The sequence below is a fragment of the Cucurbita pepo genome, chromosome LG08 (genome assembly GCF_002806865.2).
Source record: "Cucurbita pepo subsp. pepo cultivar mu-cu-16 chromosome LG08, ASM280686v2, whole genome shotgun sequence".
Classification (NCBI taxonomy): Eukaryota; Viridiplantae; Streptophyta; class Magnoliopsida; order Cucurbitales; family Cucurbitaceae; genus Cucurbita; species Cucurbita pepo.
This window is the reverse complement of record NC_036645.1, coordinates 7,087,321-7,108,879: the sequence shown is the minus strand read 5'-3', so window position 1 is coordinate 7,108,879 and position 21,559 is coordinate 7,087,321. Positions and strand designations below refer to the sequence as shown.

Genomic DNA, 21,559 nt, shown 5'->3' with positions numbered 1-21,559 from the left:
AAAAAAAAAAAAAAAAAAAACACTTTTTAGTAACTAACACATTAGGAGATTTTTTCTTTTCTTTTCTTTACCTATCCTATTCAGTGATTTGGGTATGGAGAATATATGTGAAGAATTGAATTAGTAACAAAAAAAGAACACTTTTAGGTAACTATCATGCAATCAGAGATTTTTTCTCTTCTTTTCTTTTTTTTTTTTAGTTTCTAAGAAACAAAGAATTTATTGAATAAATGAACTTACAAAAGGGAAGACCCAAGGAATCCGTAAATTACAAAAAGACTCTCCAATTGGCTAATTATTACAAAAGGAATTGGAAAGAGTGCTCCAAGAAGAAGGGACCAAAATAATAATATCCCAAATTTACTGCCTATAAACACCTTGGAAAATTCTACATTTCCAATTTCTTTCTATCCGAAACTCACAAACCCAAAAAACTGTTTTACCTGCATTCAACCAACACTTTTATCTTCTGATTTAGGTTTTGATGGCAAAGCAATGGATCTAGGATTAACAAGTAGAACATGAAAGGATCGTATTGATCCCAAAAGTGACCAGCCTCCACCAAACATTAAGAGTATGGGCATCTTAAGAAGAGGAACCCACCAATTCATTAGCCCTTTTAAACAGCTTGCACTAGTTAAGGCATAAAGTCAAACCAGGATTTCTACACAGGACTCTATCACCAGTATTAAGATCCCCATAAGCTATTACTCACCCAAAAGAACAACAATGTAAAGGGGAAAAGGGATCAAGTAATGATCCTTCTAGATTGTCTTATACAGAGAGAAGTTTAAAGCAGCACACCAATAGTCAGAAAATTGACTCTCACTGATAGGCTTCCCAGAACTCTTCAGCTTCCAGACTAAATCGTTCTCACCTTGACAGCCACAAAAACCAAACAACTTAGAAAGAAGTTTTGAAGATCCTCAATTTCTTTATAAGATTCCAACTTGACAACTCTAAAGCAAATGGCTTAAGTCCTCAGACACCTTCCTCAAAAGAAGACACCATTGTAGCCCCAAAAGAAGGAGGAATGCTTTAGAATCCAATCCATAGTATTAACACCCATGTAAGACCTACCACAAAAAGAATTCAACCTTCTTTGGCATATTAAACTTCCAAAATGAGGAGAATAAACGGGGGTGAAGGGGCAACAATTCCACGAGTGGTTAAAGAAAGAACTACAGGAGAACTCTTATGAAGGATCAGCCAACAAGGAATATCCCGACTCCTAGGCCGAATAAGGATATTATCCAACAAAGAGATTAAAGTAGCAACATTTGTAGCCTTTCTATAAGACTAGGGCCAACAAAAGCCAAAGTTGAAAGAGGAAGAAGAGGCCATGGATGAAATGATAAAAGATATAAGGCACAACTAGGAGGACTGATGATAAAGGCGAAGGAACACAAGATGGAAGGGTCTATCACCCACCCAATAATCATCCAAGAAAAAGTTACTCGAGCCTTCCCCAACAAGACAATTAACGAATTTAGAAAGGAGAAAAAGCCCAAAGAGGTAGATTCCTTAGATTTCTGGAAATGCCTTTAAGCTTTTGACCCGCCCAATTGAAAGCACAAAGGCCACATTGATACTGAGCATACACCACGAGAGTTTGATTCCATAGAAAATTGCCATAACCATTTAGCTAGCAGTGCCTCATTATGTAATCTAAAGTTACTTAGACCCAACCCTTCTTGATCAATTGACCACGACGCTACCTTCTAGCTAATACGGTGAGCACCCCTCCCTCATCAACTTTTTCCAACAGAAAATATTTTAGTTTTCTCAAGGCTCTTGCTACCAAAGACAGGAATGTTAAACACAAACAAAAGTAAATCAGGATCCCACTAAGTACAAACACTAAATAAAAACTCACCCTCTCTCCCATAGAGAAAACGGTTATTTTCCAAGAAGTAAGTCTCCTTGGATAGTTGAGAATCAATAAAGTAATAATATGTGTCTGTGTACTAAAAATATTTTTAGAAAGTTATATTTATTGCATGTATCTTTGTGGTGTCCATGTTCTAATTTTTTAAAATGATATGTAACTATGTTATTGTTGTGTCATATCTATGTACCACGTTAATGTAAATATTTCATAGTTGCCCAAAAAGGATTATTTTAAAAGCCGCTATAGGAAAAGATTGCATATTATTGAACAATAAATATTGCAAAATAAGATGTAAAGCAGAGGTCACTCTTGAATTCAAGAAGAAAGTATCAAGGCAAACCATACATAAAAATCTATCAGAACAATTGATGAGTAAGTACAAATAAATAAACAAACAGAGATGCCACAGTATAAAACATGTAAAACTGCATTTCAGATATTGATGAAAAAACAAACACCCATTGATTGTTTTAAGACACTCAATAGATGATGATATCATGCGGAAAGAGCCAGGTGAATAATAAATATTCCCCTCCAAATGCCATTGATGCAATAAAGATGTGTAATTACAAAAAGAACAAAGGAGCTACAGCTGATTCTGAAGATAAAACTAATCTGAACGTGGCATGAAAAGAAAAACAAATTCTTCAACACTGTTAGAATTTCATGTTATCTTATGATGTCTGAAGATATCAATACGTGATAGCCACTGGGCCAATGGTATAAGATAAGTATTAAGAAGCATATTGAGGGGGAAATGCCAAAGAGAAACATAGTTGAGAATAAATCATTGTAATTTTTAACCTTGAACACTGAAGCCCAATAGTAATCATATCGGCATCTAAACTTATTTCTTTCATATGGGTAGAAAACATTCTTGGCTTTATAATTCAGTAGTCCAAGTTCACAAACCTTGGATGACCTAAGGTCCACACCTGCAAAAAGAAAAAATCACTCAGAAAAGAAAGCATTGGGTACAAGGTTTAGCATTAATCGAAATACTAACAAATGAGAGCTGATGGCACTTAAACCCCCAATTTATAATGAACCAAAGTTCTTAACTCTGAGCAATTTCTAATACTTTCCCTAATCAAGAAGAGAATGAAGTGCTTTCATAATACTGTCGTACCTGATATGTGGCCATTGATATCTCACTTAGTTTTTAGCCTATCCAGAAAATGGAGTCAATTCTAAGCTAAGTTTGTACACATATTACTCCATCCGCAAACACAGTAACGAGATCGTTGTTTACAAAAGAAAGGATTATTCTATTCGTAGTCACTAGGTCCACATGAAGATAACTAGATCAGCCTTGTTACAGTTACAAATCATCCTGGGACTATAAACACATAGATGATTGAACCTACAATTTCAATATCAGATAGTCTCAAACTCAGTATTCAGCAGCGCGTCTTTATCACTTATAAAACCAAAAATATCAAACTCGATTTCGGAACGAACTAAAAGAGAAGGTGCATAAGAAAAAAAAAAAACTTACTGCTGGAAACAATCTTGCACTGAGAACGCAAAGAAATTGGACTAGTAATTGACGAATTGGCGACAAAAACAGCAACTAAACTCAAAGATACAGTCACAAGAAAGAATGAAACTACTGGAATCAAAAGCACGGCACACCATCGCATAGTTACAGCTAGATAACCCCTCTTCGTCGTCCTCTCAGACGTAGAGACCTCATCGTCCTCAGAATCCATTAGAATACTGAAATTGCAGGATAATCACTCTGATTTCGGTGATGAGCAGCACGAAGTTCAAGGATTTGAGGAGACGAAATCTCCGGCCACCGGAAACATCTATCCGGTGATCGGAGTCCCTTTGACCAGAGGGATAGAAGAAATTTTATTTTGCTGTGGAGAGACNTTTTTTTTTTTTTTTTTTTTTTTTTTTTTTTTTTTTTTTTTTTTTACTTTCTGTTTGTGTTGGAATATTATAAGGTATTTATAGTGTGCCCAAAGCCACGTGGCCTCTTAACCTTTCCGACCGTAAGCTTTTCTTTTAAATTTAAATATTGAAAAAAAATTAATAGACTTTAATAACTATTTAATTTTTTACTTTTTTTTTAATTTTATTCTTTTAAAATTATCTATTTTAAATAAAATATTAAAATTTACTATTAATTATTTAAATAATCTAAATGACCAAATTTAACGTACAAATAATCTAAAAATCGGGTATAAAATATTGTCTCTTATTAAATATAATATGTTTTAATAAATTTATATTTTAAAAAAAAAACTTAATTTTAATGATATTATTTTTTTTTTTTTTACTTTTTAATATTTAGAGATATTATTGAATTAAAATTTTAATATTTTTCGACTTGAAATATTTTTTAAACTTTTAAAAATTTAGGGATATTATTAAAAAATAATAATAATAATAATTTAAGAATAGTTTCTATAATTTAAACAATATTAGCTAATAATAATAATAATTAATAATTGATACAAAATAAAAAAGCTCGACTTTTTAATTATAAATGGTCTATGGTTAATTTCATGACGATGTTTGACTTTTGTCATCGTGTTGTCGTTTGACGAACACCGCCACATCTCTTCGAAGTGTCGTTTGAACAACACCCAAATCCGACGGCTAATAGTAAAAACCCATATTTAGAACGACTTATATGTTTGTGTTCCTTGTTGGAACAAATGGTTCGACCATTCTTTGTATTTGTCAGGAATGAGTTTGTTCCAAATTTGAGGAATGAACGACCACAAGTTGATCTCGAGTATTTGTTCTAGCGTTACTTAGAGGAATCATGATCCTTGCTTGTTATAAGATATCATATCCCTCACTCGTTCCAAAACTGCACGTGGAACCTCATATTGGACATTAATTAATAAGTTTACGATAAAATGTCAATGTATAGCGAAGAGGCCCAAATTACCCAAAGATGCAAACCGCACTCCTGAAGGCTCTGAAGTCGAGTTGAGGAGCATACCGACCATTGAGACAAAAAAAATCTCATGTGCAACTCGATATAAGATTCAAAACAATAAGCACTGTAAGTATGTTCAACATACTCCCACTAAACGTATGTAACCTAACCCGAGCTCAGTTTGACGTTGCTTTCTGCATGTAAGCACTATATTGGTGCTAGATCTTTTCCGTGCAGCACTTACTCGACGTGGCTCCTAGTTTTGGATTTAAAGATGTCTATTTAACCTATGGGGTCCACTTCGAATGAAGTGGAGATTTCCCATTTAGACCGGGAATAGAAAAGGGAGCGAAGAACATTTTTCCGTTAGATAAATGGGTCGAGAATGAGATCATATTACTTATCCCGGTCAATGCCCAATTCCCCAAATTGAAGAAGTACGAAGGGAGGACAGATACCGAATTATGTGAAGACTTGAATAATATATGAAAAAGAAAAAATCTTCGAAGAATCTGCTCGTTCTCGTCCTTCGCTTCAGGGCCTGTCCCTTTGGTGTGGTCAGTACTACATATTGTCGGGCAGCGAAGCTTACACTTGTTCACTAATTATGACGGTTCGCCACGACCTCTTTCCTCCTCTCTGTTCTGCTCATTCGTAAGGTCCCAAGCCCCAGAAAGGGTGTCTTGGATGGGGACCACATCCCCTCTCTGTCCCGTGCACATCTCCAACTTAATATTTTTATTTAGTTTAACGAGATTTCAAATTTTTAACATCTCGAGTGAGTGATATGCCAAAGTTCATACTCGAGAAATAGGGTATAAATATTATTTTTTATTTAATTTATATTTATACGTTATGTTTTTATATTTATAAATAAAATTTTTAATGTTAGTATTATTTTTAAAAGCGTAAAATTTGAAATAGACGACGTGGCAATGTGACACGTGGAATCACGATGGAGATGCGTGTTGTGGAAGCCGGAGGGATACAATTGTAATTGTAATAAAAAGGCAAAGCCCTTCTTCACACCAATACTAGAATTCGCGGTTTCCCTCGCAAATTCATGGCGCTTCCCACCTTATTTTTAGGGTTTTAAATTTCTGAAACTGATTCTTCCTCATTCTCCCCATTATTCGTCGATTCGATTCCACATTCTCGGATTCAGTTTCATTTGCATTTGGATTGAAGTTTCATCTTCTGAGGACGCACTAAATTCTTTGTTAGGGTGTTCGATTTGCGTTACCATTTCTTGAAATGGCGCAGTTTAAGCTGACGGAAGGAGCAGTGATGATGATATGCAAAAGGGAATCGACTGCAGAGACGTTCCAGCCGGTTGTGCAAGTAATTGACTTGAAATTGGTTAACACTGCGCAACAATCGGGTAGTGAGAGGTACAGATTGTTGCTTTCTGATGGAACACATTACCAGCAAGGAATGTTGGGGACTCAGCTGAATGGATTGGTGAAGTCCGGGAAGTTGCAGAAAGGTTCCATAGTTCAACTGAAGCAATATGTTTGTAATCCCGTTCAAGAACGCCTGTAAGTCTTCATTTGAACTGAACCAGTTAATTTCGATATTTGTTTGCTTTGGACAGAATATAGTTTGGAATTGATGTCGAATGTTAAAGGTAGGCGCCAGATGAAGAATTTGATTTCTTTTTTAGGAGTCTCGACTCGTTACCATCCAAAATAGTTACCCTTGTGAGTTAATTGTTTAATTTCGGAGAACAACCATCGAGATAAGATAATGAAAGGATAATTTATTGAATAGCCTTCCATGAGTTTCAACGGTATCACTGATCAAGATCTTCCTTACTTTGCAAAGAAAACACGGGACGTAAAACGTTAAGCATGGAATGGAGCGGTCACTTGTCTTGATATGACCCTTCTCCATCATCTTGAATTTAACCACAGTAGATCAAGTGCCTCTTTATGAACCTGCTATGAATTTTGCAAGTAGATCAACCATATTGCATGCTTGCCATTAGTACCATGACTATTTTTTCCAACCTTTACAATTAACTCCGTACTTCCATTTTGAAAGAAAGCTATGTTTCTAATTTAAGCATCTAACTTAATTGAGTCTAGCTAGATGATGATGAACTCAGCACAACCTTACAACGTAATTTTGGCTGATTTGGGTTGGGTGGGGTTAGCGGGTCATTTATCTTAATATTGTTTTAAAATATAATGGATACGATGATACTTTGATGATCTATTTACCTATTTTCATGCATTGGATTGAAAATAGTTGTCCATTTCACATTTTATTTCTTGAAAAATAATCCTCCAATGACTTGTACCAATTGCTCTCTAAAGGTTATTGTTATTTTTTTGTTTCTTGGGTATTGGCGTTATGCTAAAAAACCACTTAAACTTGTTATAAGTTTCCTGGCAATGAACTGATCTTCCATATTGACCTCTTTGTTGTTTCATGTTCGTGCAATTAGCTATTATTGCTCTGTTCAGCTTTACATGTGTTTCTCCTCTAGCCTTTGACTGTCATAGTCCTTTTTGCCCTTTATCATGTTATTTTGTGCATGAGTGTGCATATGCACATGTGCTAGTGAGTGAGTTAATAAAGGCAATGAGGCATTCTGATTTGTCCTCTTGTTGTTTGTTGATGTCTAATTGTGTTGAATAATTAATGTACAGTTTGCCTCAAGAGTTCCACGAACATTCCTTATCTTAAGCCTTTAAAGGCTGTTTATTGATGTGAACGGCCTTACAGGTTGTTTATTGATGTGTTTTCGAATAGATTGCACGCATCACAGTCATTTTACTGCTTCCTCTTTTAGATCTATCGACTCTGCCTTTGAAGAGATAATTTATTGCATGTAAAAAATTCGCTCTATTGCGCAGTATTGATGCTATCTTGCTCTTCTTTATTTTACTTAATTTTTATCTTTCCTTCTTTATTATTATTATTATTATTATTATTTTTTTTTTCTGGGGTTGGGGGGAGTTGTTTTATATGCTCTTTATGACATGTCAATTTCAATTGATCACAGGATTATAATTGTCATCGAGTTGGACGTGGTAGTGGAAATGTGCGAATTTATTGGCGAACCTGTACCAGCAACGAGATCGGTAACAGGTGCATTTAGTGGAAACCCCCAATCCTCTGTGGTGACTTCACCCAGTAGTGGAATAGCTGGTAAAATGAATGTATCTAGTGCATCTTCTGAACTGCCTAAAGTGAATCAATCACATGCATCGCATGTGGGAGCTTATTCAAACACTCCGGAATCTGGAAGATACACTGCATCAATTGCGCCTCCTCTTTACCCTAATAAGACAGATCCTGGAACAAGGTTTAACGGGTCATCTTCTTTAAGTGGGTCATATGGTGATCAGAAAATGGCATATCACAACAATGGATCAGATAATCCAAGGCCACCTCTAAATGCTTATGCTTGTCCTCAGCCAACATATCAGCAGCCACCTTCAATGTACAGCAACAGAGGGCCAGTAGCAAAAAACGAAGCTCCCCCAAGGATCATGCCTATTACTGCTCTGAACCCTTACCAAGGAAGGTGGACAATAAAGGCTCGAGTTACTTCAAAAGGAGAACTTAGACACTACAATAATCCTCGTGGAGATGGGAAAGTGTTTTCATTTGATCTACTTGATGCACACCGTGGAGAAATACGAGTTACGTGTTTCAACATGGTAGCTGACCAGTTTTACAACCAGATTGAACCAGGTAAAGTTTACTTCATTTCTAAAGGAAGCTTGAAACCTGCTCAAAAGAACTTCAACCATCTCAAAAATGACTTTGAAATATTTCTTGAGAGCACATCAACAATCCAACCTTGCTTTGAGGATGACCAATCAATCCCCCAACAGCAGTTCCATTTCCATCAGATTAGTGAGATTGAAGGCATGGACAACAACAGTGTTGTAGATTTAATTGGTGTTGTTACGTCCATTAATCCTTCAACTTCTATAATGAGAAAAAATGGTATCGAGACTCAGAAGAGAACCCTTCAGTTGAAAGATATGTCTGGGCGAAGTGTTGAATTGACTCTTTGGGGAAACTTTTGTCAAGCAGAAGGGCAACGATTGCAAAATATGTGCGACTCAGGGATGTTCCCAGTCTTGGCTGTGAAATCTGGTAGGGTGAGTGACTTCAATGGGAAGGCAGTGGGAACCATTTCATCAAGTCAGCTGTCTGTAGAGCCAGATTTTCCTGAGGCTCGTACTCTGAGAGAGTGGTTTGAGAAGGAAGGGAGGAGTACTCCGTCTGTGTCTATATCGAGGGAAGTTTCTAGCATAGGCAGGACAGATGTCCGTAAGACCATATCTCAAATAAAAGATGAGAGGTTAGGAACATCTGAGAAGCCTGATTGGATTACTGTTAGTGCAACCGTTTCATTTATTAAGGTAGACAACTTCTGTTACACAGCATGTCCTATCATGATCGGGGACCGACAATGCAGCAAAAAGGTTACAAATAATGGAGATGGAAAGTGGAGATGTGACCGGTGTGATCAGTCTGTTGACGAATGTGATTACAGATACATACTCCAGCTGCAAATACAGGATCATACTGGTTTAACTTGGGTAACTGCATTTCAAGAAGGTGGTGAGGAAATCATGGGCGTACCTGCAAAAAGATTGTATTATTTGAAATACGAAGAGCAAGATGATGAGAAATTTGCAGAAATCATCCGTAAGGTTCTTTTTACAAAATTTATCATGAAGCTGAAAATAAAGGAAGAGACTTTTAGTGATGAACAGAGAGTAAGGTCAACAGTGGTGAAAGCAGAAAGCATTAATTTTTCGACTGAGTCCCGATTTCTTCTAGACTTAATGGAAAAGCTCAGGGCAGAGAACGCCAGTTCTGTTACCCCAAAGACAGAAAGCACCATTCATGATCTCGGACTTCGTGGTGCCGGGAATATTGGTGGTGGACAGTTCGTGTCACCCAGTCGAAATATTAGCAATGTTAGCAGCAGAGAATATGGTACACCAAACCTAGGTGTTCAGTATGAGAACCAATACAGCAGTTCTAGGCCTTCTCCATCCATGGTGCATAATTCACACACTTACTGCAACAGCTGCGGGGGCTCTGGTCACAGCTCGATGAACTGCCCAAGTATAACAAGTGCTCCTACGCATCCCATTGGAGGGGGAATGTATTCAAATCGATCTTCTGGCCCTTCCGGTGGTGGTGTCTCTGGGGAATGCTTTAAATGCCATCAAACAGGGCATTGGGCCAGGGATTGCCCTGGTTTGGCTGCTGTCCCTCCAGCTTATGGTAACAGTGGCTTCACGGCTAGGTAATGCATCGTAACGCACAGGCAAGTTTCTAAACTCCCTGAATGCCTTAGTTCTTTAAATTAGAAGAGATGTTGTTCCAGGAGTAGCACCAAAGTGAAATGCTATCTGTTTTGGTGTCTGAATTCCTGAAATCTTCTTGTACAGTGTTGCTTGGAAACTGTGTTTTGCATTTTGGACAATCTGTAAGCATAGTTTTGAGTCCACTCATTTCTGTTTGATGACTGCTTTGCCTTTTATATTTTGATAAGTTAATGTATCTTTGTAACACTGTTTTAGTTTCCTTTTGCATTTACTTTTATCTCAGTCTCCCTGTGGTTTATGTAATATGTATAGTTTAGTCACAATATGTTTCTTTGTTTCATCAAAAGCTTAATTCATTTGGGCTATGATCGTTTAGATTACCAAAAGCCTTTGTGAAGCAATTATCAAAGACTTCCTGTGTTCAAATTTTGAAAATGGAACATGAACTAGTAATGGATGGTCCTGCATCAGTGTGTGTGTGTGTGTGTCTGTCTGTCTGGTCAAGTGACGAAGTCGGAAAATTGTAGCGAAGAAAAGAGCAAGGAGCTGGTTCTTTAGACGTGTGGCGGTCACACGAACTTGGCGTATTTCAAATTTTAGCTTAATAAAGTTTAGGTTTTGGACTAGGGCATGGTGCACATTGGCTGGTTCTTCTCTAACGAGTTGGGATGAAGGTGGATCATGTGTGGCAATGGTCCATTTCCTTGTCTCCATCTCTCCGCTCCTCAATCGGACCCTCCTATGAACCACCCTCGTCGGTCAAACCGTCCCATTGTCAACTCGACAATCTTTGTGATCACCTTTGCTCGGACAAAAGTATCTTGTTACATCTACAAATTTTATCTATGTTGCACATAGAGGTACGAGGTAAGAATAAATTACATAGGAAAGGAAACGAACAACTTTCTGTATCTTAGATAGCCGACCTAAGACGTTTTGTTGTAATCTTCGTTAATTTCCTCCTTTTATGAACTCTTCTTCATTTTCGTGTTGTTCTTGATTTAACACATCTTCAACCATGTCATTCTTAATCTTCTTAGCTTCCTTTTGCACGACGCTGCACCAACATCAAACCTAAATATTATTCATCCTCCTTGTCTAGGAGGAAGAGCAGGAGTGCGACCATCTAAGATTATGAACACACAATAAAGAAGTGTCGTTCAAGCAATTTGCAATACATTTAGTAAAAATAAAATAGACTCGTATACTCACACGTGCATCGAATATGAATTGTTATACTCTCCCTGCATGCTTCCAGTTTGCCCTTCAATCCTTTTTTCACCCCTTTGTTAGCTTATCAATCTTGCTACAATTCTCATTACAAAATATATCTCGATTATGGATGAAATTGGAGTATGGTATAGTTCATTTGTTACTTTATCTCTCTCCATCAATTCAGACTCCACGAAATTTAGAAAGGACAATTTTGTTTACATCCTTGTCATTGTCAAACTCAAAGAAAATAAATAACCAATCTAATTCAAACCTTTTCGTACTTTCAGTCTCGTTCAAATATTTAAATCTAAATCTAATACTAAAAACATACCATCTTTTCTAAATCTAATACTAAAAACATACCATCTTTTCTAAATCTAATATTAAAAACATACCATCTTTAACTAAGCGCATAAAAAGACATTGAATTCAAATCAATACTAAAACAAAAGACATTGAATTCAAATCAATACTAAAACAAACAAACACAACTACTTTTTCAGTCATGTCTCAACAAGATCGAGAAAAAGACTGATCACTATCCCGTTGAGTATCTCTCAAGATATTCTTAACCTAACCAACGTTTGATAATTTCCTTTGACATACTCACATTCGTTTCAACTTCCAACTAAAATAATAATAACAATAATAATAATAATAAAAGCACGTGTTACACATTTCCTTTGAAATTCACGTTTTATTCCACCCTTTTCACATCAACTTTTCCATTATTTTAAAATATAAAACATACAATTTTCTAAAATAATTATAATTTTAGAAAATGTATACGGCAACGATATATATATATATTTTTTTTTATTTTTTAATCCGCATAAATTGCACTTTTGTCCACAAATTGAGTGGCGGAGGATTACTGACAGCTAAGCCTAAAATTTAATTATTTTCTTTTTTCAAATCCAAACAAAATATTTTGAATTTTTAAGAATAAGTGGTGGCAGCTTTTCGGTGGACCACCAAATTCGATAATATCTTTGGAGTAAAAATTAGAACATTTCCAATATTGTTAAAAATAAATAAATTAAATTTATTAAATTTAATATTATGGGTCTAACATAATAACCCTAATATATATTTAAACTAATTAAGATATATTTAATTCAATAATTTTAATTTAATTTATACAATTTAAAATTTTAATTCATTTACAAGTCCTTATCATATTAATGTGTGAAATATATTTTTATTAACGTGCTCGAGATTCGGTAATAATATTAGGATTAGTAAAAAAAAATTTAAAAAATGTCGCCCTTTAATAGAGGGAAAAAATAATTTGTCGATTTAATCTTAATTGTATATATATATATATATATATATATATATATTATAACGACTTGATTTTTCTATTTTTAAAAAATAATATATACTATCATGTGATTTTTTTTTTTACAATTTTGAAATATTTATTTTCGTTTCATATGTATATATATATATATTATTTTAAAAGAGAAAAGTCTTGAGAAATAGTGTGACACGTGGCAGAGAGTAGTAGTTACGTGTCGGCCAGCTAAGAGAGAAACCATCCAACTCAATCCAGTGGAGGAACCTTCCCTTGCTCGCTACTCATAAATATCTCTCTCATAATTTATTTACTTACAAATCAAGTTGTTGGGATTTTTATATATTTTAATTTAATCTAAATAATTTAGGAGTCACAATTAATTTAATTAAATTAGATTTTACTGCATAAATTTTTTATTTTATAAATATTTAACTATTTCTTTAAAGAGTTACTAAATAAATAAATAATATACAATTTTGAAAGCAACATCAGTTAATTTAAAAATATTTTTATTTTAAATAAACTAACTTTATTTTTGTTATTTATTTTTTAAGAATATTAATACATATTTTTTCTAACGACGTTGAAACTGATAGACAATAAATAGTGTTAGATGGCGTAAGTCAATAAAATATATGAAATTTTTGTGCTTTTAAATTGAAATTCAATTAAATGAAATTTTCATAAATAATATTTATAATAGAATTACTTATAAATATCTTATTAAATCAAATCAAAATATTTTATTTTTTCACCCACATTGTAAAAATTTATATTTAATAATATAAATAAAATTATTTATATGGAATCAAATAAAGAAAAGATTTAGATTTATTTTATTTTTTCCACGTCCTTATCAATAAATATATCTCTTACTATCCAATTTGAGATTCGAATATAAATTCAAGAAAATATTCTTTTACTTTCATCAATCATAATTTCAAGATTCTCAAAACCCACTTTATTCAATTTTTATTTTTATTTAAAATTTTATATATTCCTACAAATATATATTTATTCTCGTGTGCATCTACTAATTAAAAGATATTATCGTCGAATATTATTATATTTTATAATATCTAAAAATAAAATAAATATTATATAGTTAATCTATTGACCTTAAAAATAATTAGATTTTGACTTTTATTTTGTCAGACATAAAAATGAAAGTCAACAGGTCCGTGGATTCGAGAGAGTCAACCGTATATTATAAGAGACAATAAAATATAAAGTTTAGACGTTTTATTGAATATTTTATAAAATTTAATATTTAAATAAAGATTTTTTTTTTTTTTTAAGTTGGGTATTTTTGTTTTTATGGGAAAATAAATTAGGTTTGAGAAATATTCCATTTAAAGATAATTTACCAACCGAACCATCCATCAAAGTCGGAAAAGGAATATTGGGTGGTCTAGAAAAATAAATAAATAATAAAAAATATAAATTTAGATTTTAATTTAGCGAAAAAAATATAAAATAAAAAAGTTAAATTAAACTTATTTAAAATTTTAATTTAGCGCGTAATAATCTTTTTAAAAATATTAATTTAAGTAATTTAAAATTTGTATTTAATAAATATTTAAAATTGAAAATAATGTTGAGAATATAAACTAATTTTGAAGATAAAACTGATAAAATTTACTAAATTTATTATTAAATTGAGGGAGGAAGGGCAGTGGATAGGTGGCAAGTGGCACCAACCAGCTGATCAATGGGTCCAAATCCGAGAGCAGATTAGAAACCGGTGGGTCTGGCCGTAGAGAATACGGACCCCGGAGGTATAAAAGGGTTTGGGTGTGGGTCATTATGGAAAATTAGGGATCATTACCTTGGTTGGCACGCAGCAAAGATCTCGTGTTTTTTTCTTCTTTTTGTGTATTTGGGAATCCGTCTGGTTTTGTTTGTGGCTTTGAGAAGATTTGCGGGAAGAAGAAGAGCGTTTAGGGAAGCTCTGGATCCCAATTCCTCCCGTTCTTGGCGGCGGAGGTTATGCTTCTTCATTTTTCGGTACCGATTCATTCCGATTTCTCTTTGATTTTGTGAATATATCTATCTAGGTCAAATTTTCCCCCCCCTATATGTTTGGTGTAATGGTGTGCTTCGATTGACGGATTAATTGATCGGATTTAGTGTGGGATTTCTAGGTTTCTTCGTTGTCACTCGTTTTGATTTGGTTATCTGTTTATGGTTGATTCGACGACGGAATCTTGTGCGGTTTTACGTTTGGTCATTGATCGAAGAAATTCTAATTAGTTAGCAGTTTGTGGCGGGGTGCTGTTTGTTTCATTTGCCTTTCGTGAATTGGAAGTTTGTCTGAGTGGTCGGTTGGTGAATTAGGGTTTCGTCTTGATTCAATGCCGGAAATCTTGTGAGATTCTTTTTGCTCACTAATCGCGAAGAATCTCGTTTGTTTGGACTTTTAGCGCGTAGCTGTTGCTTCGCTTGCTTATTTTTTGTGAGCAGGGTTTTTTGTCGACTGGTCGGTTGGTGAATTGTTGTTTTGTATTGATGAACGCGAGATGCCTATTGTCTTACATTGGTTCTTTTTTGGGATTTTCCTTGAGCCTTTTGCACTTACGTAAATTTTCTTCTCTAATAATTTTTGCCTCTTGATACGATTGTTGCAATAATATGTATGTTCTGATCAAATTCGGGCTGTTTATGGTCTTAAGCATATGATAAATTGCAGCCCGGTGGTTTATAACATGCCACATCTTGATGAAATCTACTGACCTGTATTCTCGTTATCATTCATGAATATTTATTCTAACTCTTTGATGTTGTTGTAAAGTATCAGATATTTGAGGGCTTGGATATAAAGGGCTTTTTATATTTTCTCAAGATATGGAGCTTGCTTCTTTTTGGACAAATTCCTTCCGGCATCAAGTTTGTTCTTTCCAGGAAGTGCTTGACTGGCGTTTCCTTGTTCTTGGAGATTTTCTTTTGGTTTCCTTTGTCAATTGCACTTAGTGGTCAAGTTCATCTAAATGATCAGCACAGGAGGCGTAATGAAATTACTTTTTGAGATTGGTGTTGGATCGTTGGTGCAACCGTTCAAGTATGAACTATTTTGACATTCTGTTTTGGTTGTTATTAATATCCAGTTTCATTTGAATGATAATGTTTTTTGTTTTTTATTATTTTGGATGCAGAGCGTTGTTGATGCAGTATCCTGATGATTTTCTAGGTGAAAATTCTGCAGGGGTATGTTGTAACTTGAACTTTCTTTTTGTTGCAATGTTCTTTTAATTTGTAAAATGCATTATGTTAACCTCAGTCATTTTTCCCGCAGAGCTGAGTTCTGTTAATCACTGAAGCTGGTTTACACAACTACCAAAAGTCAAGACTATCGCATTGACCTCTGCTGGTCAAAGCCTTTATTATTTGTTCTTATCTTTGTTCCTGATGGGTGATGTTTAGAGAGTCATGACATTTCTTACTGGAGGATATATCTTCAATCTCTATATTGAATTATGAGATAGCTCGTTCGCAATCATCTGGTACTTCCAACTGCTCAGCTGGCTTGGACAGTTCTTCTCGAGGTTCAACATGTTTGGTGGTGTTTGTCATATATTTCCATCTTCTTCCTGTCTTGAAGTTGAAGTTGTGGATTTTGTAATGAATAAAGCTGCACAGTCTGCTCATCATAATTTTTCTGGTTTTGTGCTTTTGCATTTTACCATTGAAAATTAGTGGTGGTTTTTGCTAGATCAGTGCAAGACAGTTGTTTACTACTTAGTCTTTGTACGAAGATAAGAGTTTCTCTACTTCGTTTGAGTAAAGAAGATTTGTCTTTGTGCTTCTGTAAGAAAAATGGAGAGGTTAGTTTTTTTTCACAGTTTAATTATTTTCTCTTATTTTGTTGTGCAATACTCTTAATTGTTCCTGTATTACTTATGTTTATCAATTTTGTTACTATTTATAAGGTATATGTTAATCAAGGAAGTTGGTGATGGCACTTTTGGAAGTGTCTGGCGGGCTATCAGTAAGCAGACCGGGGAAGTTGTAAGTGTCTTCTGATTCTCTCTCTCATGATTCTCCAAGAAGCAAATAGTTTTCATTTTTATGACCTTTTGATTTAAATCAACAGGTTGCAATTAAGAAAATGAAGAAAAAGTATTACACATGGGAGGAGTGTGTCAGTCTGAGAGAAGTGAAGGTGATGCATCCTTAATTTTTCTTATCTTATTCTTATTGCCTAATTTTTCTTTATTTTGAAATTAATTCATTTTTTTTTTATTGTTCTAATATGACAGTCATTACGCAAGATGAATCATCCAAATATTGTCAAACTCAAGGAAGTTATCAGGGAAAACAACATTTTGTACTTTGTATTTGAGTACATGGTTAGTGACGTCCTTTTGTCACTCAGAACATGTTTTGTGTTAAAATTATTTTCTACCTGACTGGACAAAAATTTGATGTTCAGGAATGCAATCTTTATCAACTTATGAAGGATAAAGAAAAGCTCTTCTCAGAAGCTGAAGTGAGAAATTGGTGCTTTCAAGTCTTTCAAGGCCTTGCCTACATGCATCAGCGAGGATACTTTCATCGGGACCTTAAACCAGGTATCTCCTTTGTTCTTGTGTCTAGTAAAGTGCATTGAATTTTGGTCTGTCATATATTACCTGCTTCATGCATTTTGAAATTGATTTGTCCAATTCTTTAGGGTCTTTTGATCTTCTAGAGTCTGTTGCAGTGTTTGGCCTTCTTTAAGGCCGGTTGTATTTTCACATGATAAAGGTATAGAATTAGTAGATATGATAGCTTACTATATAGCAATGTTCTGGAAGGAATTTTGAATCAGGTTTCAGAGGTTTTGTATGATAGAATTGGTAAATGTTGTGTGAATTCTTTGGCGTGTGTACTGCATGTTATCGATATCTTTCTGTTCTGTGATGCATATTGTTTGCATTTTTGTTGTTTTTTTTTTTCTCAGTTTATTAGTTCTTTGTTTCGAACTAGCATGATTCTTGCCAGTTTTAATATTATTTTTTCTATGCAGTATACCTATAATAACTTAAGTAGAACTTTGACTTCCTTTCTTATTTTTCATTTTTGGTTTATTTAACGTTACCCATTTTTCTTCCAGAAAATTTATTAGTTGCTAAAGACTTGATAAAACTGGCTGATTTTGGGCTTGCTCGGGAAACTAGTGCAGTTCCACCCTATACAGAATATGTTTCAACCCGGTGGTAAGTACATTTTCCACCCTTGCCTATTTTAAATGATGTATTTCTTGCCATTACATTGATTGCAACGATGCCTTATAGTAACTTTGAATCTTGTATCTCAGGTATAGAGCTCCAGAGGTGCTGCTTCAGGCCTATCTTTATGGTCCTAAAGTTGGTGAGGAACAGAAATTTTTTAGTTGCTCCAATTCCCATAAAACTTTACCCACGATGCTTATTTCCTTCCTATTATTTCCAGATATGTGGGCAATGGGTGCTATTATGGCAGAGTTGTTTACTCTTCGTCCTCTTTTCCCTGGAGCAAGGTGTGTTGCTCATGCACATCCACTTGTTACTTGTAAATGCTTAATGCATAAAAGTTATTAGTGCTCAGCCAACTATTGATGCCTTGGTTTTCTAAGAACTTGCTGGTGTTTTGGTGTCAACAAAGACGAATAATCTTGAACCCTGTACTAATCTGTGGCAGTCTTTTATTTTCGTTTGATTTCGTACTCTATTTGTTTCTCTTTCAAGTCTGCATCATTTAGTTTTTGCGAGGATTTAAGATTCATATCACCCTTATGCATGCGATTATATTTCTGGACCATGCCTGTAGTGGTTTCTTGTCAAATAATACCAGAAAATGAATGGTAGGCCTGCCTGTAGTCTTTCTACATAACAGTTGAAATTGTCAGCTAATTTTGTGAATTCTCTTTATTTGTTTCATGCAGTGAAATAGACCAAATCTACAAAATTTGCAATGTACTTGGCACCCCAAATATGGATACATGGTCTGATGGAGTTTTTCTTGCAAGGAATATCAATTATCAATTCCCGCAGGTCAGTCTCCTATGTCCTTTTTATCTTGCCTGTAACTTTTGGAACAAACAACCATGAAAAACGTATGTTTGATGTTTATGGCTGTTTCACTTTTGCAGTTGAATGGAGTTCATCTCTCTGTTGTTATTCCTTCAGCCAGTGAAGATGCTGTCAATCTTATTGCAGTAAGTTCACAATTAAATGGCCGTTGAAACTATTTCGTCTTGACCTGTTAAAATGTCTGTTTTTCATTTGCTTAATGCACCTTGTATATTACTACATTTATTTATTTTATTTTATTGCATCTTCAGTCACTTTGTTCATGGGATCCATCCAAGAGACCGACAGCTGTAGAAGCCCTCCAACATCCCTTCTTCCAAGTAGAGTCCAGCTTTCCTTTAATCGATCAACAGATGTGTATAATTTCATTTAATTTTTTCTTATATTTATCTAATGCATGGCAGAGTTGCTACTATGTTCCACCGTCTCTTCGTGCTAGAGCTCCAATTGCTCGGACCCCTCCTTCTGGTATGTTTATTTGTCTCCCTGTTTTTAAACACGGTAAGCTGAAAGCATTACCCAGATGGACAGCTTTTGATGTGTTCTTCCCTATTACAGCTGGAACAAAGGATCTCCTGGAGCAGCAAACTGCTAAAAAATATCCTGGGGCTCTATCTGATTCAAGGATTGCTGGCAACTTCTCTCCAAAGGCGCCCTCGTTGTTGAGCATAGGTAGTAATATATTTATTCCTTTCTGGTATTTGCTTTACTAAGATTATATTGGCAACTAGATTAACTTGATTCCTGAATCATCAAAACCATCTCGCAGGTGTGCAAAGGAAGTTGGATTTGATGAACCAGGTGAGACACTGACCCTCCTCCCATTACACATACACATGCATTCACACTCGTGATCATGAGATCATGAAAATGGTTGGCGATATTAGTCTAACCATTGTTTTGTCTCGACTTAGGATGCAAATAAGAATGATAAAAATATGAAGAGCACTGTTAGACAACCGAAATACCGACCGCCTGTGAGGAACAGCCCTACCAGTAAGTTCCTTGGTTCTTGTTGGACTACTGTCTATGATTTTAAAATGCTGCCTGCTAAAGTTTAAATAGTTGTCGTCTGAGACCAGTTTATGAAAGTGATTATAATCCTGTGGAGCTTATGCCCATTGCAGACTCCATCTACAGGGGAAATAATGTGCGTGGAGTTTCAGATGCAGGTGAAAAGTTGGCAAACATGACAATTGCCTCTCGCAGGCCATCGATTGTGCAGCTTCCTCGTCCGATGAAAGCGGGTGTCCGCTGGAGCGGTTCCTCTGGTGATCTGTTAATAAGGCCCGCTCAAGAAATTCAACATGGCAGCAATTACCCGAGGAAGGTTGCAGGTTGACAGCCCCTTCCTCTCATAATCATCGAGATGCCCTTACAGTATTTTGTTTCTGTTATTTGAAGAACCGTAATGCTACGCGCCCCCCTCTGGGAGAACTTATGTAATAAATGACCGCTGACTATACTCGTCTGTTTATGTTTACTGTACTACTTTGTTTGCTACTCTGTGATTTTCTCCATTTATGCCTTCTATGAAATTACACACTTATCAGTAACATTTATCAAGGCCCTTGTCTGATTGTCATCTCTCTATGAGGTTCTGAAGTTTGATGGTGAATGCGTTACTTTTGTATTTCTTTTAGGCAATTGCCAGTAGGGAATGGGGTTGGTCTGATCTCTAAGAGATGTAAAACCCCACCTGAAAGAGAAGGTTTAACATGGTTTTTGAGAGCATACAGTGTTCTTGTATCTGTTTTTGAAAAATGAGGGACGAAGTGGAAGAAATTTAAGGAATCTTCAAAAGGGAGTTTTTATTCCTTCATAATGAAAGGAATGAAAAGACAGAAGGAGAGGGTGTATCCTGGTGCATACGGTAGAAATCATTGGATAAAACATTGAATCAATTCTAAGGTCATGCCAATCTAATCAAACCACCAACCACCATGACTCTCAAGCCATCAAAGAGCGTGATATAATTAATTATATGCCCTCTCACAACAAAATGAAACGCATTATTATTCCTAATTGTCGTCCACCGTTAATGATGTTCATATTTTTGGTCTTGCTTACCCAACAAGATTGTCACATAAGCCCATCTTTTGTGTTAGAATGCTAATTGAAATCCTTTTATACTTTCGAGATAAGTTTTCATTACTCTATATTTTAAATAATTTAATCCTTAAAATCTCTAGAGATTTTTTTTTTTTTTTTTTTTTTTTTTTTTTTTTTTTTTTTTTTTTTTTTNTTTTTTTTTTTTTTTTTTTTTTTTTTTTTTTTTTTTTTTTTTTTTTTTTTTTTTCTATCGAAGGATATTAATATAAAAAATTTGAGATAAATATATTTTCAATCCAGAAGTCAGAAATTCAAATCATCGGATAACACTATGAATAAAATAAAATACGATATTCTTAATTAACAGTCATAAGACTTTACTTATCATATTAGATTGTGGTCAACTCATTTTGATGTTATGTCTATGAATTCATAATACAACTATTTAGTTCATGTGAAAGTGTGATGGATTTAGGGTTTGAGTTTATTACTTAATTTCAACCATATAGAAGGTTAGGACTATTGTTGAAAATATAAATGACTTGCAAAGTGTTAGAAATTTCAAAGATAAATTTGCTAAAATGCTTATATATTGTAGAGTTTCATATCATTGATTAAAAAAANAAAAAAAAAAAAAAAAAAAAAAAAAAAAAAAAAAATCAATGCTTACAAGCAAGAAACTGATACATTCAGCATGAAGATAATCCAACTATGAAGAGCTTCACCAGGGAAAGCTCGTAAACTCCTTTTTGGATATTTATAACAGACAGCAACAAATGATAATAATAGATTGTATAACGAATATCTTGAAGAAAAGGGAAAAAAAAAAAAAAAAAAAAAAGAAGA

General features: G+C 34.6%; 3 protein-coding genes across 5 annotated transcripts in view; 2 read left to right on the top strand and 1 right to left on the bottom strand.

Annotated features, from left to right (window-relative positions):
• The window catches only part of LOC111800848, a 6,042-nt gene extending 2,280 nt beyond the window's left edge, over positions 1 to 3,762 (bottom strand). Inside the window, exons 1-2 of the mRNA XM_023684728.1 lie at positions 3,390 to 3,762; positions 2,696 to 2,826 (exon numbers count right to left, since the gene is read on the bottom strand). Coding sequence (XP_023540496.1) covers positions 2,696 to 2,826; positions 3,390 to 3,603 — 345 coding nt within the window. The 5' untranslated portion in view covers positions 3,604 to 3,762. The remainder of the gene's footprint in view (positions 1 to 2,695; positions 2,827 to 3,389) is intronic.
• Positions 3,763 to 5,837: 2,075 nt separating this feature from the next.
• LOC111800795 (replication protein A 70 kDa DNA-binding subunit A) lies at positions 5,838 to 10,497 on the top strand. The gene is made up of 2 exons (XM_023684647.1): positions 5,838 to 6,328; positions 7,801 to 10,497. Exons 1-2 carry the CDS (start codon positions 6,045 to 6,047, stop codon positions 10,076 to 10,078), a joined length of 2,562 nt encoding a protein of 853 aa, XP_023540415.1. The 5' UTR covers positions 5,838 to 6,044; the 3' UTR covers positions 10,079 to 10,497.
• A 3,905-nt stretch (positions 10,498 to 14,402) lies between these two features.
• Positions 14,403 to 20,227, top strand: LOC111800826 (cyclin-dependent kinase F-4-like). 3 transcript variants are annotated; one of them, XM_023684695.1, is made up of 19 exons: positions 14,403 to 14,618; positions 15,403 to 15,669; positions 15,764 to 15,815; positions 15,904 to 16,432; positions 16,538 to 16,616; positions 16,702 to 16,770; positions 16,868 to 16,957; positions 17,041 to 17,179; positions 17,704 to 17,806; positions 17,908 to 17,960; positions 18,042 to 18,108; positions 18,514 to 18,622; positions 18,721 to 18,786; positions 18,913 to 18,981; positions 19,066 to 19,129; positions 19,220 to 19,333; positions 19,431 to 19,462; positions 19,576 to 19,657; positions 19,789 to 20,227. In XM_023684695.1, exons 4-19 carry the CDS (start codon positions 16,425 to 16,427, stop codon positions 20,001 to 20,003), a joined length of 1,359 nt encoding a protein of 452 aa, XP_023540463.1. In that variant the 5' UTR covers positions 14,403 to 14,618; positions 15,403 to 15,669; positions 15,764 to 15,815; positions 15,904 to 16,424; the 3' UTR covers positions 20,004 to 20,227. The 3 variants fall into 3 exon arrangements, with proteins under 3 accessions (XP_023540463.1, XP_023540465.1, XP_023540464.1); XM_023684697.1 differs by having other exon boundaries at positions 14,413 to 14,597; positions 15,409 to 15,669; XM_023684696.1 differs by having other exon boundaries at positions 14,413 to 14,618; positions 15,409 to 15,669.
• Positions 20,228 to 21,559: the final 1,332 nt, after the last annotated feature.

Bases quoted from the DNA above. Each gene is read 5' to 3' on its own strand.
- LOC111800795 (XM_023684647.1), top strand. From the start codon at position 6,045: ATGGCGCAGTTTAAGCTGACGGAAGGAGCAGTGATGATGATATGCAAA. The intron at 6,329-7,800 runs GTAAGTCTTCAT...AATTGATCACAG, and splicing joins AATCCCGTTCAAGAACGCCT to GATTATAATTGTCATCGAGT.
- LOC111800826 (XM_023684695.1), top strand. The intron at 17,807-17,907 runs GTAAGTACATTT...CTTGTATCTCAG, and splicing joins GAATATGTTTCAACCCGGTG to GTATAGAGCTCCAGAGGTGC. The intron at 17,961-18,041 runs GTGAGGAACAGA...TATTATTTCCAG, and splicing joins TCTTTATGGTCCTAAAGTTG to ATATGTGGGCAATGGGTGCT.